Raw genomic sequence first — 15,435 nt, forward strand, 5'->3', positions numbered from 1 at the left:
AATGCTGCGTAACACTTCAATTGCTTGTAAACGCTGAGGATGGGTCTCTAAGGCTGACAGCGATGCGGGGAGGGAGGGAGAAGCGACGGCCTCGGCCCTTCCTCGCTCAGCCGCTGCCCGGGGATGGATGTGCCTCCCCCCCGCCAAAAAAATGCCCCACCGTTTCATCCTCCCAGCCCGCCAGCCGTGGAGAGCATCATCAGCAGTCCCCCTCTGTGGCCATGACCACCAGCATCTCGCTCTTGCCCATCTCTTCTAAGGCACTGGCCAGGGTGTTGAGATCGCCATCGTCTTGGTGCTCGGCTTCCCATAAGTCCAGGAGCACCCCGGTGGGGCTGGCTTTGGTGGCAAAGTAGTTGAGATACCTGCGAAAGCAGAGGGGAGGGTCCAGGTTGGTGCGGTGCCCTTTGGGGATGGAAGGAGGGAGGACATCGGAGCAGCAAACCTGTTTGCAACATCCACCCTGATGGAAATGCCATAACGCAAATGCCAAAGCCCTTCAGACGTCGCCTTCAATTTTTATACAGAGCTGGCACTCACGCAAAAGCCAGGCAAGCTTTGCTTTCCTGAAATTACTCTCCCTTCTGTCGGACCTTGGAGGCAGGAACAGCACAAGCATGGTCCCTTTATCTTTTACCTTTTATCTTAACCCCCTTATTTAGCTAAATAAGGGCCAGTTCAAAGTGACAAGAGACCCAGGAGTCTGGCACAGATGGATGCATGGATAGAGATGGGTATAACTATGCATAGCTCTATCCATATTTATGGGGGGACCTATATGGCTGGCCATAACCCAGCTGGATGCCTGCAAGGAGGAGGGGAGTGCAGAGCGAAGCCCCCCTGCCCGAGGCACAGCAGGGGAAAGCAAAGCAGGGGGAGACCCACCGGTCCATGGAAAGCTTCTGGGCGAGAAGTCTCCAGTCATTTCCCCTGGAGTTGGGAGCATCCAGGCTGTTGCAGATTTTCTGCCGGATGGAGAGGGGGATTTTGAAGGCGTAGGGTCCCAGCTGGGTGGTGGTGGCGGTGGTGGTCCCGCTGTGGTGGGAGCGGAGGGTGTCGAAGGAGCTGGCGTGCTGCAAGGGGAAAGGACGGGGCGAGATGTTGCAGCACAGAGCGGCTCCCCAGTGTGTCCCCCCTTGCTGTCCCCCCACCTGCCCACCGCTCACCTCTCCCAGCGTGATGCGGAGCTGGAAGATCTGCCCTTCCCCTTCCACCTGCCGGACGCAGATCTTGCAGGTGAGCTCGGTGGAGGCCTGGCTGTACCTCTCCAGCGTGAAGGTGCAGTGCAGGGCTCGCTGGCTGCCGCTCCAGATGTGATAGAAGGGGATTTCCTGCAGACCGCCAAAGCAAGGGCTCAGCGAAGGCTCCAGCAGCTCCCTTGGGAGATCCCACCTCCTCCAGCCACCCCACGGGGATGAGATGGTACAGAGGGACCCCCCAGACAGCATCCCACCAGGAAAGACCAGAAAACCAGTCCCCCTTCCTCCTCCATCCCTTTGGGAGACAACTCTGGAGACAAGACAAGACCCCACGGTGCCCGGCTGAAGATGGTGTCCCCGGTTTGGGACCCCTCGCCTCAGCCCCTCACCTGGTACTTGGCCAGCAGCTTGCTCCTCCACAGCGCGTGGGGGATATCGTGGATGGAGAGACGCAGGTTGTGGTAGCTGTCCTTGAAGGGCAGGGACTTGGGTTCCTCCAGCAGGTACCCGCCCAGCGTCCGCTCCAGCTCCAGCACCTCCTGCGGGCAGCGGGACAAGCAGCGTGAGACCCAGGAGAAGAGCAAGGGCTGCTCCCCTCCCCGGCTCCATACCCAACACCGGGCATGTTCCTCCCAAGAGGAGCCGGCAGCAGCAACAAGCCCGCAGGGAGTCTTTGCCACCGCAACAGCAGCTCTCCGAGAACTTGCCAACTCATCTCACACACCAGCCCCACCTATAACTTGAATTTTATAACCTGAGCATCCGTATACACCTCTCTACTCGTCAGACGATGCAAAGGTCCAACGCAAAGGTCAGGTGCTCTCTTGAAGAGTGCCACCCTATCTGTTTTTAACACCATCACACTGTTAACACCAGCAGCTCTTAGGAAAAAAAAAAATACAATCCAGGGAGGCAGAGCCCTGCCTACATCTCCATCTAGAGGCACTACAGCAACCCTCAGCCCACCGCCGCTCAACACCCACTGCACCCGTGGTCCGGGCAGCCAAAGCATCAAAACTCAAGCTTCCCATGATGCGCTCGATGTGATCTATGCCACAAAACCCTCCCCAAGGAGGAGAAGGACACATCTGCATGCAGGAATACCAGGATCTAGAGAAAACCGAGGCAAATCACGGCAGCGTTTTCTACGTAGGAGCAAGAAAACCCACCCAGCAGCAGCAAAACCTCTCCCGTAATGGCTGCAGAAAGGGGGCCCAGTAGAGGAGCTAAGCAACACCCTTATCGTTTCCTTCGGAGAGGGTGAGGAAGGACGGGGAAAGCAGTCGACACTCTTCTTATTTCACTGTGGTCACCTTGCAGGCAGTTGCATCAGGCTGCCTGCTCCCTGGGGCCAGGCCAGCCTGAGGGACACCACCAGGCAGCATCTTTGCCACCAGCACAAACAGGTTTGGGAAAGAGGGGCAGCCCGCGCCAGCGTCGCAAGGTGACGTTACCTTCAGAGCATCTGGCGTGTCCTCCAAGCAGTAGACCTTGAGGTTGTACTCCAGGGAGGTGCAAACAGCTGGGGCAAAGATTGCCAGCTGGAGCCTCTTGATGGCTGACCTGGAGTAGGACTCTCCCACGAAGACGTAGGTGCCAAGCTGGTCTAGCAAAATGTGGCAGGATTTGGCTTCCAGCTGGCAGTAGCAGGGAGTGTTGAGGGTCTCCTCATCCAGGGTCACAACTTCCTACAGGGAGAGATGGGAAATCGAGGCTGGGGGTCAGGGGGTTCTGTCCCGCAACGCTCGTGGTCTTCGCTGGCTGCAGGGGCTGGGTTCCCACCTTACCTCCCAGTTTCCTTGGTGGGACTGTGTTTTCAGCTGGTAAATCCAATCCGAGGAGGCGACGTCGGCACAGTGGGGAATGGTCAGGACGACGGGACGGCACAGGAGCAAGCCGGTGGGTCCGCAGGTCACCGCTGGGCTCAGCACCGTCTGCGTGCCTTCGGAGGGCAGGCTGGGGAAGGGAGAGGGGATACCGGTTGGAGAGAAAACGAGGGGACACCGGTTGGAGAGAAACCCTGACGGTGGCCAACAAAGAGCAGAAGCGCAGGTGGCACGGTGTGACTTACAGGGCGCTTTCTGCCTTGTTGAGGACCAGGTACATCTCGTAGAACTTCCCCTGGGGGATGGCCCCGTGGGGCACCAGCAGGCTCACCCCTAGCACGGTACAGACAGGCGTTAGTCACAAAACGAGGGAGAAACCACCAGGGAGAAACCACCCCTCCACCCAGGACAAGGACAGAAATGAGCTAGGGCAGCCCAGAGCACCCCAGGAGAAACATCTCCAGATGTTCCTCAGCTGCGTCGCTTGCAGGGCGGAGCCAGGCCACCGCATTAGGAAGCAAAACCACAGGTTGGATTTTTTTGCAAGGCACTGGCCCTCGATCAATGGCAGGGCCGGCCAGGAAAGTCCCAGGAGGCTGTGACCTCCAGCCTGAGAAGCCTGGCTTGGGCATGGCTTGCTGCCTTCCTCCCCTGAGCCAGCTTTGGGATAGCAGAGGGCTGCTCACCGCAGGCAAGTCTGCTTGGACAAGAGCAACTCCTTGATCATTCAGCAGCCAAACCTGCCCTCCTCCGCAGCCCGGGGCTTACCGGTGCCCGGTACGGTGAGCCTTCCCCCCAGGTAGCCAAACGTGCCGCTGGCACTGTTGCCGTGCTCCCGGGGCAAGCTGAGGAGATGCTGGGAGCCCAGGGCTTTGCTCCGCATGTTCGCAAAGTGGTCGTCCCTCGTGTTGTCCCCTGGGTGGGTGCCGGTGGCGGGGACCCCCCCCAGCAGGTCTGTCCCATCGTGGAGCCCTGGCGAGGAGGCGGCAGTGGAGGAGTTGTACACCTTGATCTTGAGGTTGGGGAGAGGGTCGAGCAGGGGGGAATTGGTCATGGGGATCTTGTCGGAGGAGTCCTGCAGGGCGTACATGGGGCCACGGTACACCCCGGCGCTGGCCGTCAGGTCCGGCTGCATCGAGGGGTGCAGCAGCTGAGGGTTGTCTGTGGGAGGAAGAAGCACGGATGGGATGAAGGCGGCAGTGGAAACAAGAGGATGTAAAAGCACTGCTTGACTGGAAGAGCTGCCTGTGAAAAGCCCTCCTCGCCCAGCAAGGGACAGAGGGCACGCAGGAGGTACCGCAGGTACAGCGCTGGGCTGCATCCGTCCGCCTCCTACCAGGGACTCGGAAGGGAATTGCTCAGCATCACCACTAAGGGAGGAGCAGCATCCTCCAGTAAATCCCCACCGCACCTGCTTTGCACCTGCTTGGCCCTGACTCCCACCATCTATACCTGACCACCTCCAGGGAGCCCTCAGCCTTCGAAAATCAGCGTATTCCCCTATAAAATTGAGGCCAGGGGTCCACTGAGGACCCGTCTCCTACTCCGATTTGCAGCTTGACTTTTTTCCTCTCTGGGCTTGAGCTGGCGAGCAGGATCTGCGTGGGTTATGGCTCTTACCATGCCGCGAGGTCTTGAAGTTGACAGGGTGGAAGCCTCCGGTCAGAGCGGCCGATGAGTCTGTGATGTCCGTGTCGAAATCCCGGCATCTCCTCCTGTACACCACCACCCCCACAGCCATGAGGATCACGATGAAGACGAAAATGGCCACCACCAGCCCGGCGTACAGGGCCACGTCACCTGTGGCCTCCAGCACTGGGAGGGATTAAAGAAACGGAGGTGAAAAAAGGAGCACCAGAAACACAGGTCAAGACCCACCAGTGCTCCCCAACCCTCCCACTAACTTGGGACGTAGGCACGAAGGGGAAGACGTGTACGGGGCCTGCTGGAAAGGCTGTGGCAGGAGGATGGAGGGTGTTTTCTAAGAGCAGTCCAGAAGTCAAGAGTGATGCCAGAGAATGAGATGGAGGTGAACCCCTCAAACCTTTGGAGGACACCTTGCCACAACTTTACCTGAGCACCAAGAATCCCAGAAACATGAGGTTTGTGCAGCTCAGATTCATGAAGCTACCAACCCTGACACCCTAACAGAGACAACCCTGAGGAGTAAACGTAACGCCTATCCGTGCATCTCATATATATGTACCTGAGCTATGCATCCATCCAGAAAAAAATCGAGGGTCACTGTATCTACAAGGACACCCCTCAGCTTCCCCATCTTCCCTTCCCCTGCCGCAAGGCTCTCGATCTTTAAACGCCTGGTATAGCTTGGGTACACTTGCCCAGAAAGCAGAGGGCTGAAGAGGGAAGGCAGAGCACGATACAGCCTCCAGCAGCAGGAGCTGGGCACGCCCAGCCCCTCCTTCTCTCCTTCCTCCCTCCATGCTCGCCCGCATCTCTTGGTTTCTACGGTTTCGTGCTGGAGGGGAGCCCTGTCCTACACCTGGTGCTCTCAACTGTGTTAGGACGATGCCACTTCTGGGAGGTGCCACCTTGTCCCCAAGTCTCCCCATCTGGATGCCAGAAAGAGGAACCCTGATGTGTCCTGGGACCCTCAACTTGAGGGAGTCCTCACGGAGGGGCTGACGATGCCTGGAGTAGCTTTGGTGGCGTGACACCGGTGACACCGGCTGTGCCGTGGTGCACCCAAGAACTGCAGGTAGCAAAAGGGGGACAGGAGCCGGAGTGCAAAACTGGGTCGTATTTACACCTTCAATCGGAGCACGCGATTTAACGTACACAGGAGTTTTGGGGTGGGCTTTAGTTGCTCCCTCTTCCCACCCTGTCCTTTCCCACCTGCCGAGGAACCCTACCATGGATGCAACAGAACAAACCCAAAGCAATGCCTCGCAAAGAAACAAAATGGCCATGAAATGAGCACTTACGGTGGCTTTTGGGTTCGCTTAGAACTCTTTTATCTGTTAGGAAAAACAAAGTTAGAAAACAAAAGGTGAAGGTGGTGATGGTGCAATGGGGATGAGATGAAACAGAAGGGGGGCGGGAGGAGGAAGCCAGCCCGGGGGGCACGAGGAGCGGCAGCGTGGTGGGGAGGGATGGGAGAGCAGCACAGTTCCCCGGGGTATGCAGAAAGCCAGGTAGAAGCGTGGTGACGAGGACATTTCCATGCCCGGCCAGCCCCTGGGGCGTGCGTCCCCATCTAACAGGACTTTGGGCATCTCTGGCCGTGGCAGCATTAAAGGGGACAGCGGTGTCACACAGCAGCAGGTGGCAGCATCGGCTGCTCAGCCTTCAGCGTGCCCACACTCGTGTAGCAGCACCGCTATCATCATCATCATCATCGGGTTTTTTCCTAACTGCTGCTCCAGAGCTCCTGCTGAGCAATGACCTGGGTCGGGTGTTTTCAGGGTGGGGCTGAGAAACCCCTCCTGGCTTGCCCCTACTAACCACAACCAGCCTTACTTCCGCAGAGACCCCAAACCTAGCGCCATTTCAGAAGGTTTGCTGGGATACTGAGATCTACCAAAAATCCCCAAGCCTTTCTTTCCAAAGACACGATTTAAAAACCAGGTGCCTGCCTCAACAACTTGGAGGCACAGCCAACAGCGTGGCCAAGTGCCGGAGCACCACGACCGCCGGCATCGTCTACGGCACCGGTCCCTGCCCACGGCACCGGTCCCTGCCCGCCTGCCCGCACACTCACTCTGCAGGCAGAGCCCATCGGTGCAGTTTTTGGAGTCGAGGAGCACGCCGCTGCAGTCCTTGCCGCCGTTGCGGGGAGCTGGGGCGGCACACTCCCGGCTGCGCCAGTGGGTGCACTCGGTGCTGCACGCCGACCACTTGCTCCACTCCGTCCACGCGCCGTCCACTGCGGGCCACCAAACACAGGCACATCAGTAAACCCCTTTGCTGGGTTTTGCGTGGCCTCGGGGCTCGTTCCCCAGAGCCGGGATGTCTCCGGCAGCAGAAAGGTGCCCACGCCCATCTCAGGGCTTCCAGAGACCTCTGGGGAGCGTTATCCCAACAAACTGGGGAGGCTAAGTTGTGTCTCTGCAGACATCTCCAGCTCTTTCAGGTCTTGGCAGACTGAAAGATGCTTTGGACCGGTCTCCTGAGCCCCTGTTTCCTTGGGGTGCATTGGGAGCACAGCTGGACCGTGCAACCTGGGGGACGGGCAGCGCGGGCAAGCCGGTTTCTGAATCCACCTTACCTGGGCAGAGGGTGGTGCAGGTGATTTTCTGGAAAGGTTGCCCATCGCAGAAGGAGCCGCCGTTGAGCGGCGCGGGGTTGGTGCACGTCCGGGTGCGTTTCTGCCAGCCCCGGCCACAGCGGTTGTTGCAAGGAGACCACTCGGACCAGGTGGACCAGCCACCGTTCACTGCCAAGAGGAGACGGACAGCGTTAATACATCAACAGAGCCCATTTCAGCAGGGACTGGAGCTAAGCCTAGGGTTCACCGGGTCCTCTGTTCTCACATCTTCTGTCACACCCTGAAACAGCTCATCCTCACGAAAAGCAAATCACGAGACTCCTTCTCGTGTCGCACACCCCACGCACAAGATGCTGAAGCCCGCTTTGGTCCTTTTTCCACTTTGCAAATGTTTTTGCACCTGGCCGCAGCAGACCGTTGGTTTCATAGCAAGGTTCAGCCAAATGCAGCTTTTCAGCTCCTTTGAGAGTCAGAGCAATCCAGCTAGGTCCAACCTCCACCCGCCTTTGTACCCAACCAAGAAGGCTTGGAAATACCTACACCTAATAACCTCTCCTAACAGGCTGTGCAAGCTAGTAGAGGTTCCTGTTTTGCAGGCACTGGCTGTTACCTAATTTAATGCAACGCCCTGGTGGGGTTCACTCCTACCCCTCCCAGAAAGTGCCCGTATTCCCCCTCGGCTTGGAGACATGGCTGGCAGCAAAGGTGTCCCCTCCCCAAGAGCAAGGGCCGATACCGTAGACGATGACGGCAGCCGTGGTGCTCCGGCGCTTGGCCACGATGTTCTTGGCCATGCAGGTGTAATTAGCAGTGTCCAAGAGCCGGGCCTGCTTGATGATGAGGTTGTGATCGATGGTGATCAGGAAGTTGGTGTCCTGGGTGGGATCGATGACATCCTCGTTCCTCAGCCACTCCACCTTGCGATGCAAAGGAAGGGATGGGTAAGGACGGTGATTAAGCTGAACAAGAACTGAACACTCGGCCAGGAAAAGTTCGTCATGGGTTACAGTGGAAATGCCCATCCCACGTGCTCCCCACCACGAGGGTCTCCAAAGCTAAGCTAGGACACAACTGCTTAACCAGGCTGTTTGGGAAGGGCGTGAGTCAATACCGTCACCAAGCGCGGGTGCGGGCACGAGCAAGGACAAACATCAGGTCGGAGGGGCTGAATTCACCAGCCCTGAGAGAGAGCAAAACCCCTCCGGCCAGCCTATGACCTGCCCCAAAGCCCTCCTCATCTTCATCACCGAGACCACCGACGTCCTCGGCACCACAGCCGCTGACTGGCCAACCTTGCCTCTGACTGCATTTATTTCTCCTTAAAAGCTGGGTCAAACCAGGCCTGCCCGGGGCACGTTACTGCTGCTTTGGCCAAGGATGGGACATTGTGGCTACCATCAATGCGCGACTCCTCAGGGCTAATGGAGTTGTGGGCAAGGAAAGCACTGCAACTGTGCTAGGGAAACCCATCTGTATCGCCTTTGGCTCTCACTTGTGACCGCTCCCTTTCAGATAAGTCATCGGGTGCCTCCTTGTTACATTTTCCCTCTAATGGGTTAACGGCACATCAGGAAGCATGGGAGAGGTGGGTTGAGCAGGTGCTGAGGTTACGTGTGTTATTAGCTGTCAGAATAACAGATCCGCTGCCCAAAATAAACAATTCTGCTGAATAATGAAAGCTGACGGTCTCGGCACGAAGCCATCCATCACGGCTGCAAGCCATCTGCAAGGACGTGCCCCGTCTCTCCCCGGGATGGGAGAGGACACCCCACCGGGTATTTCGTTGAGGTGCTGGGCTGCTCACCTCGGCCTGCGGCACCCCTTCGGGCGGGCGGCACTGCAGCAGGACCTCGTGCTCCAGCGGGACCTCCTTGCCCAGCGGCTCCTGGTCAAAGTTCTTCCGTAGGTCTGGGAGGGAAAGGAAAACCCAGGGGTTACCAGCCCAGCGCAGAAATGGGGCAACCTGCAAAACCTCGGTGGGGAGACGGCATCGCCTCGGCACCCCGGCCCAGGAGTAGGGAAATCCCTCTGGCATAGCACAGCTAGAGCAAAACATCTCCTGGGAGGAAGGAGCCAAAGACGTATCTTTTCCAGGACGGATTTGGGACAGCACCTGGTGCTCGAGGACGATGCCCTTCCTCCTTCATACGCTTGCAAACTCATACTCCCTCCTGTCTTTTCCTTTTGGGGCTAAACCTCAGCTTAACCACTGTTTCTTCAACCCTCCCTTTTCCCCTCTGGACTCTGCACCGGGAGCCTTCTTTCTTGAAGGGAGGGGGTGGAATGAGATTTGCACAACAGCTCGGCTCCCACATCGGTGCTGAAGCGAATCCCTGAATTTCAGGGCCACGGGGGCTTGTTGCTCAGCTCTGCCCCAGTCGGTCCTGGCTGAACCACATCCCCAGACTTGCTGGAAACGCGGTGATCGCGCTTCGGTGCCGAAATGTGGGGGCTGCTGAAAAGCCAGGCTCGCTCAGCAAGGGGCTGGCCAGTGGCTTTGAGGAAGGGGGAGAGGCGAGAAGCCCAGCAGAACCCCCAGGGACGTGGGGGACGTGGCAGGGTCCTGCTCCAGAGCCTTGAAAGGAGCAGGAGCATCAGTAGATGGTGCTGCAATCCTCTGCTACAGCACCCAGCCCTCTACGGCCGCACGGCAGCGAACCCTCGGTTCCTCTCATCTGCTCGGCTCCGAGAAACCCCAACCCCTTGGCTGGGGCCGGACAAATGGGCTCCCTCAGCGCCTCGTAACGTTTTCTCCGTTCAGACTAAATCCTTCAGCAGCGTAGCTGATTCACCAGCCACCTCCGTTTCGGATAACGTGTTGGATTATTAGCCCTCTACTAGCAAAATCCATTTAGGACTGGGGAAGCTTGGCCATTCTCCTATAGCTTTGCCATCTCATTTGCTAAGGGAGCAAATTCAGCCGGGTAACAGCCTGATTAACTCGCCCTTAATCAGGCTGACACCCACAAACAGCAGCTTAGAGAAGTGACATATGACAGCAGGGACGCCAGGGACACGGAGTCGCTGATTCAGGCAAAGCGCGCAAGGTGCTAACCGTCGGGTTATTAACGATAATAAAGCACCGGGAAGAGCTGAGCACGCCGATGGGGCAATGCGGTATTAACCCAGGTAGTGCCACGGCCTCTCGCCCAGGCAGGCAGGGATGATGCCTGCTCAAAAGCAAAGCTCGAGCTGGGATGGGGAGCTAAGGCCAGGGCCATCCAGCAAGGACAGGTCATCTCCAACTGATCAAAACGCACTGCTTTCAACAGGAAGGCAACTTTTGGAGATGGTCAACCCCACTCGGCTGCACCCACCGTGTCCTGGGGGTCCCGGGAGGCTGGGAATGAACAACCTGGCCGTTATTTCAGCTGGTGTTGCTGCAGCACGCACCTGGCTTGACACCACTGCCTTTTCAGCCTGGGATCCAGGGTCACACCTCAGGCTTTGCAAAAATCAGTGGGTTGTACCTTCTGGAAACCTTTTGGGGCCCCCAAAGCAGAAGAGAAGGTGGGAGAAGGATGCGTTTAAACTAAATGAGTAGACCGTAAGCCGAAGGAGTGCAGGCAGGCGAAGGCAAGCCTTGCAGAAGGGCAGGGAACGCTGCCGGAGGGGTCGTGTCCGAGCGAACGCTACGCGTACTGGGCACTTACACGCTATACGGACGTACGCCCTGCGGCTCTTCGTGGTGCCCGCGGAGCTCCAGGCCACGCACTGGCACCAGTAATCTTCTAAGCCGAAGAGTTCCTCCACCTGCTGCCGGGAGACCTCGATCTGCACCTCCCGTACCAGCATCCCTGGAAGGGGAAAGAGGGATGGCATCAGCTCGGCAGGAGCAGCCGGGAGGAGGGAAACTGAGGCAGGGCCTAAAAGGGTTGATGGATGCACAAAGCTCGAGGACAGAGGCAGTGGGTTGGAGGCATCTGGGTTTGGCACCTCTGCAAACCAGGGAGACTGTTCCCTCCAAAGGGTGGCTTGGAGCTGAAGCCAAGGCAATGGCTCAGGTGGACCTCTTGGCCATTTCAAGAGGCATCTCTCTCTCATCCACCAGCCCTCTCCCCCAGCACCAACGTCCCTGTCCCTGCTCAGACCTCTTCCCACCCACCGGGGTTTGAAGGATGCTTCCGAGGCTTTGCTGCGGGGAGAAACCATCTCCATCGGCTGCCATTTAAATACAAATATAACAAAACAAATAAAAGGTCTTAAGGAAATCACCCGACGACGATGGCGTTTCATGCCCACTGACTCCAAAAAGGGTTACGCACCTCCATCAACCGCCCAACATCCCCGTGAAGTCTGCCAGGACACCCTGGCTGTGGCAGAGGTGCGATGAAAAAGGTGCCAGCACCACGACCAGGACACGGTCCCCTGGACCGCAGGATGCTGAGGCTCACCTGAAGTACCAACCTGTCGTGGCATGCTCATTGCCAAGGGCAGGAGGGACTTGGGATTTACTTTTCCTTATTTTAAGCAATACTTGCCCTTTTTTTTTGCAGTTTCTATTTACAAAAAGGCCTCAATTTCACGGCGATAGAACGCTGCATGCTCCCCAGCTGTAATTTTGTTAGCTCGCTTCCAGTGCTGCGAGGAGCAATTACTGTCTCTCTGCCACCTTCCTACGGAAGAGCTGACAAACACGCACCGAGAAAATACAATTTATTTTGCCGCTATTAAGGGGGGGGGGAGAAAAAAAAAAAAAAGGCATTTGGGCCAAGTGCTCTTGCAAAACTTAGGGCTTTTAGAAGGAGCCAGGATGGAGAGGGGTGAAAACCATCTCGTCTCCTTGGAAAGCCCCGGTGGGGTGGGTTGAGCAGCCCTGGAAAGGTGGGGAGCATCCTGCAAATTCCCTATTATCTCCATAACCCCCGAAAGCAAAGACTACCCAAAACTGTCGACTGAGCTCATGGCTCACAGGAGTGACTATTTCAAGGGCTTACAGGCATCACAAACCCAGCCGCTCTCACCGACAGGCCCTTCTCATCCAGCTGAATTATCCTCTCTGACTTGGCCTGGTTTGGCTTTCTTCCGCATGAAATGTTTTGGATCAGCTGCAGCCAGAGCATTACCGAGCCTGGCTCATTCAAGACACGTCACCTTAAAAGTTACTTTATTTTTTTTAAAGGTCCCTTTTTCCAAGCTTTTAAGCGAGGACACTTAAAAAGTCACGACCGCCTAACCGTGTTAACCCATCGCTTTGTGGCCAGCTCTCCCCCGTGCCCTCTGCGGCCGCTTTCCCTCCAAACACCAAGGGCTGCAAACACCCATTTTTTAGCACAGTAAAACCATTTTGGTTCCAGCTCCTTTTTCCTTAGGGTAGCTGGCGGGCAGATACGCCCACGCTGGCAGAGTTTTATATGCACGGCATCACTTCCACGCTGAAGGTATTGTCAGTTTGTTCACCGATAGCAGCAATACCATCTTTGAAGGCTGGGTGAAGGAGGCGTGCGCTGTTTCCTCCCCAAATTGCTGGCGCACGTTCTGCTTCTGCACGCTGAGAGGGAGATGCTGGCCCAAAGCAAACGAGTTTCCCCCTAAAACAGGGCAAGCTCCTGCCGCACAGACTTTCTGCTCCCTTTCCGCTGTGTGTTCTGCAGCCTGTGTTGCTCAAGAGTTGCACGAGGCAAATTATTCGGTGAGGGGTATTCATCCAAGAGGTGGAGCGAGCGGTGGGGACAGAAATACGGTGCTTTTTCCACGCTGCGCATCACTAAGCCACAAAACTCCCTGCTACAGGATGCTGGGACGATCTGGAGGAGAAATGAGTCCTAACAGCATTTACACAACTTAACAGGGGGAGAATCCATCCAAGGCTGGACCATATTGCTAAGAGATCACCGCCGGACCAGGGAGTCCCTAATCATGGACTGCAGAAAGCTGGGAGGGTAACAGAGCGGGGTCCACCGCTCCATCCTTGTCCCGGTTCAATGCTCTTCCCCAAAGCATCCGCCGCTGCTGCAGGCAGGGTACACGAACCTTTGGCTCGACCCAGCGCAGCCACGTTATAAATAAATTAATAACCCCGCGGCGAAGGCTGCTCGGTCACTTAATTGGCGCTGACTTTGCCCTAGAGCGGTGAGGGTTTCAAATCTGGTCTCCGCAAGAGCTGGGAGGTGGAGATGTACCCCAAAAGAGAGAAATGGCACTGCCAGTGCTCCCGATAGCCTCCGGAGAAGCAAGGGGATGGCCGTCCTGCATTTTTGACCATCCATCACAAAGAGATCCTCTGGAAGAAAACCACTCCAGGAATAAATGAAGCAGCTTCATCAAAAAGCCACGTGGAAAAGAAACGATCTTCCCTTTGCAGAGCAGGTTCAGAGATGCACCCAAGCAAGGACCGGCTCAAGGCTAGCACTGGATGGTGCTGAGGAGATGCCGGGGAAGGGCAAGGCCGGGGAAAAAAGGGACAAGAGGAGATTCTGCAGAAATACTTGCGCTCCTCCAGGCTGACAAGTCTCTCCTCTAAGCCCAGCCTGCCTTCTGGGGCCAACGCCGCAGCAGTTCAAAAGGCCGCTCTGGTTGAAAGCCCTCGGGAGATGAGGGATGCCGCAAGCTCAGGGTATTTGCAGAGAACAGATCTTACACGGGAAACGTGACCGTTTTCCTCCTCTCCTGATCAGGGCACACGTACCAAAACTGGTGCAGAAAAGGTAGGAGCTGAGCTAAAACGTCCTGATTTTAGCAAGCCTACTTAGTTACATGATATATCCAACCCCCGAGGCTTGGTCCCATGCCAGGACGTTTCAAAGCACGGGGCAAGCAGCGTCGCGGAGCCCAGTCCCAGGGAATAAGACAACCCTTAAGATGCCTAAACCACCTTCTTGCCTCCCCCTGTTTCAAGCAGCCAGCGGTCGTCTTGTCTTCCGAGGCAGGGAAGAGCTCATCTCCCGTTAAAAGGCATTTCAAATCCTACCTGCAAATGTTCTCATTAACCATTAAATATCTAACCCCTTCGTGAACCCGAGTAAGCTGCCGGCCTTTGCCACCCCTTGTGGCAATGACTCCTATGTGTCGATTAGGCATTTTGTAGGAAAGTGTTTCTTTTTTTTTATCGGTTTTAAATGTGTTGCCTTTCAAATCCCATTTAACGACCCCAAATCCTGCAAAAGGGTAAGCGTGCCAGCAGGCAGGCTGCCTACCCTGAGCCTCTATGGGTATGGTGACCCATCCCATCATCATGCCTTCATCAACGGTCTGGAAAGGGGCAGCTCCTCTACTAAAATTCAGGATGATATGGAAAAAGAGACAAGCTGTGCATGGACCGAGGAGGTGGAAAGCATACAGAAGTGACCTCATGCGATTGCAATCACCTGGGAATGATATAAATGAATCAAAGAGACGTGTTGGTTTATCCGGAGGAGAAACATCTCCAGCGTGGATGTGCAATGGAAGAAAGAAACTTAGAAAGGAGCAAAGATTGAGAAAGACACTCGGGTGACAGAGGACAGCAAGCTAGCCTGGAGAACCGTATCATACAGCAAAAAAGGGTGAGAGATGCAGACATCAGGCTACAGAGCCAGGAGGAGGAGGAGGCATACTCCAGCCTCAGGCTAGACCAAGCGCCGAGAGAAATAAAGAGCAGAAGCACCTGGAAAGAGGGGAGGGGAAGGGCAGGTACGGGGATGCCGGAGTGGGTTTGCTCACCAGTGACCTCATCCAGGCTCTCCTTGGTGACGTGGTCGTTCTGGTTGACCCAATCCCCGTTGCACTTGAAGTAGATCTGGGTGGCGGGGTTGGCGCGGCAGACGAGCTCCACCGGTTTGTTCTTCACGATGTAGGCATCCTGCGGCTCCAGCAGAAAGTGAGGGAGGGTCTCTGCCGGGGCCGAGGGGAAGGAGTCGGGCAGCACGTCGCTGTACTCCAGCCCTGCCAGGGGAGCGAGAAGGGCGGGAGGTGCCGTTAGTCCCATGCCAGCAGGGAGGTAACTCCTGTCCGTGCCACTTCATCCCTCCTTCTCCTTCCCAGGACTGCCCCACGCCCGGTGGGATCACCGGCAGCCCCTCCTGAGGATGCTCGGAAAACAAGAGGGCTGGAAGGTCCCCCCCAAAAAAAGAAAAGCAAATCTCTGCTAGCTCGACAGCAGCTGCTGCGGGGTGCATTCTGGTTTTGCCGGGGTACCAGCCTACCCTGAGCCCTGGCCAACCTCAAAGCCTGGGCGATCTCGCTAGAGGAGACCACCAGGCAA

The 15,435-nt window shown here is 56.6% G+C and overlaps 1 protein-coding gene across 1 annotated transcript; it reads right to left on the reverse strand.

Moving 5' to 3' along the window:
* Positions 1-199: 199 nt before the first annotated feature.
* On the reverse strand, positions 200-15,159 carry UNC5B (unc-5 homolog B (C. elegans)). The gene is made up of 16 exons (XM_009697300.1): positions 14,895-15,159; positions 10,907-11,050; positions 9,058-9,161; positions 7,990-8,170; positions 7,254-7,421; positions 6,747-6,911; positions 5,971-6,003; positions 4,646-4,840; positions 3,794-4,186; positions 3,271-3,358; positions 2,987-3,155; positions 2,654-2,887; positions 1,589-1,738; positions 1,167-1,331; positions 886-1,073; positions 200-365 (listed from the first exon to the last, which is right to left on the reverse strand). The coding sequence occupies exons 1-16, from the start codon at positions 15,157-15,159 to the stop codon at positions 200-202; spliced, it is 2,808 nt and encodes a 935-aa protein (XP_009695602.1).
* Positions 15,160-15,435: the final 276 nt, after the last annotated feature.

The sequence above is a fragment of the Cariama cristata genome, unplaced genomic scaffold, assembly GCF_000690535.1.
Source record: "Cariama cristata isolate BGI_N322 unplaced genomic scaffold, ASM69053v1 scaffold6433, whole genome shotgun sequence".
Classification (NCBI taxonomy): domain Eukaryota; kingdom Metazoa; phylum Chordata; class Aves; order Cariamiformes; family Cariamidae; genus Cariama; species Cariama cristata.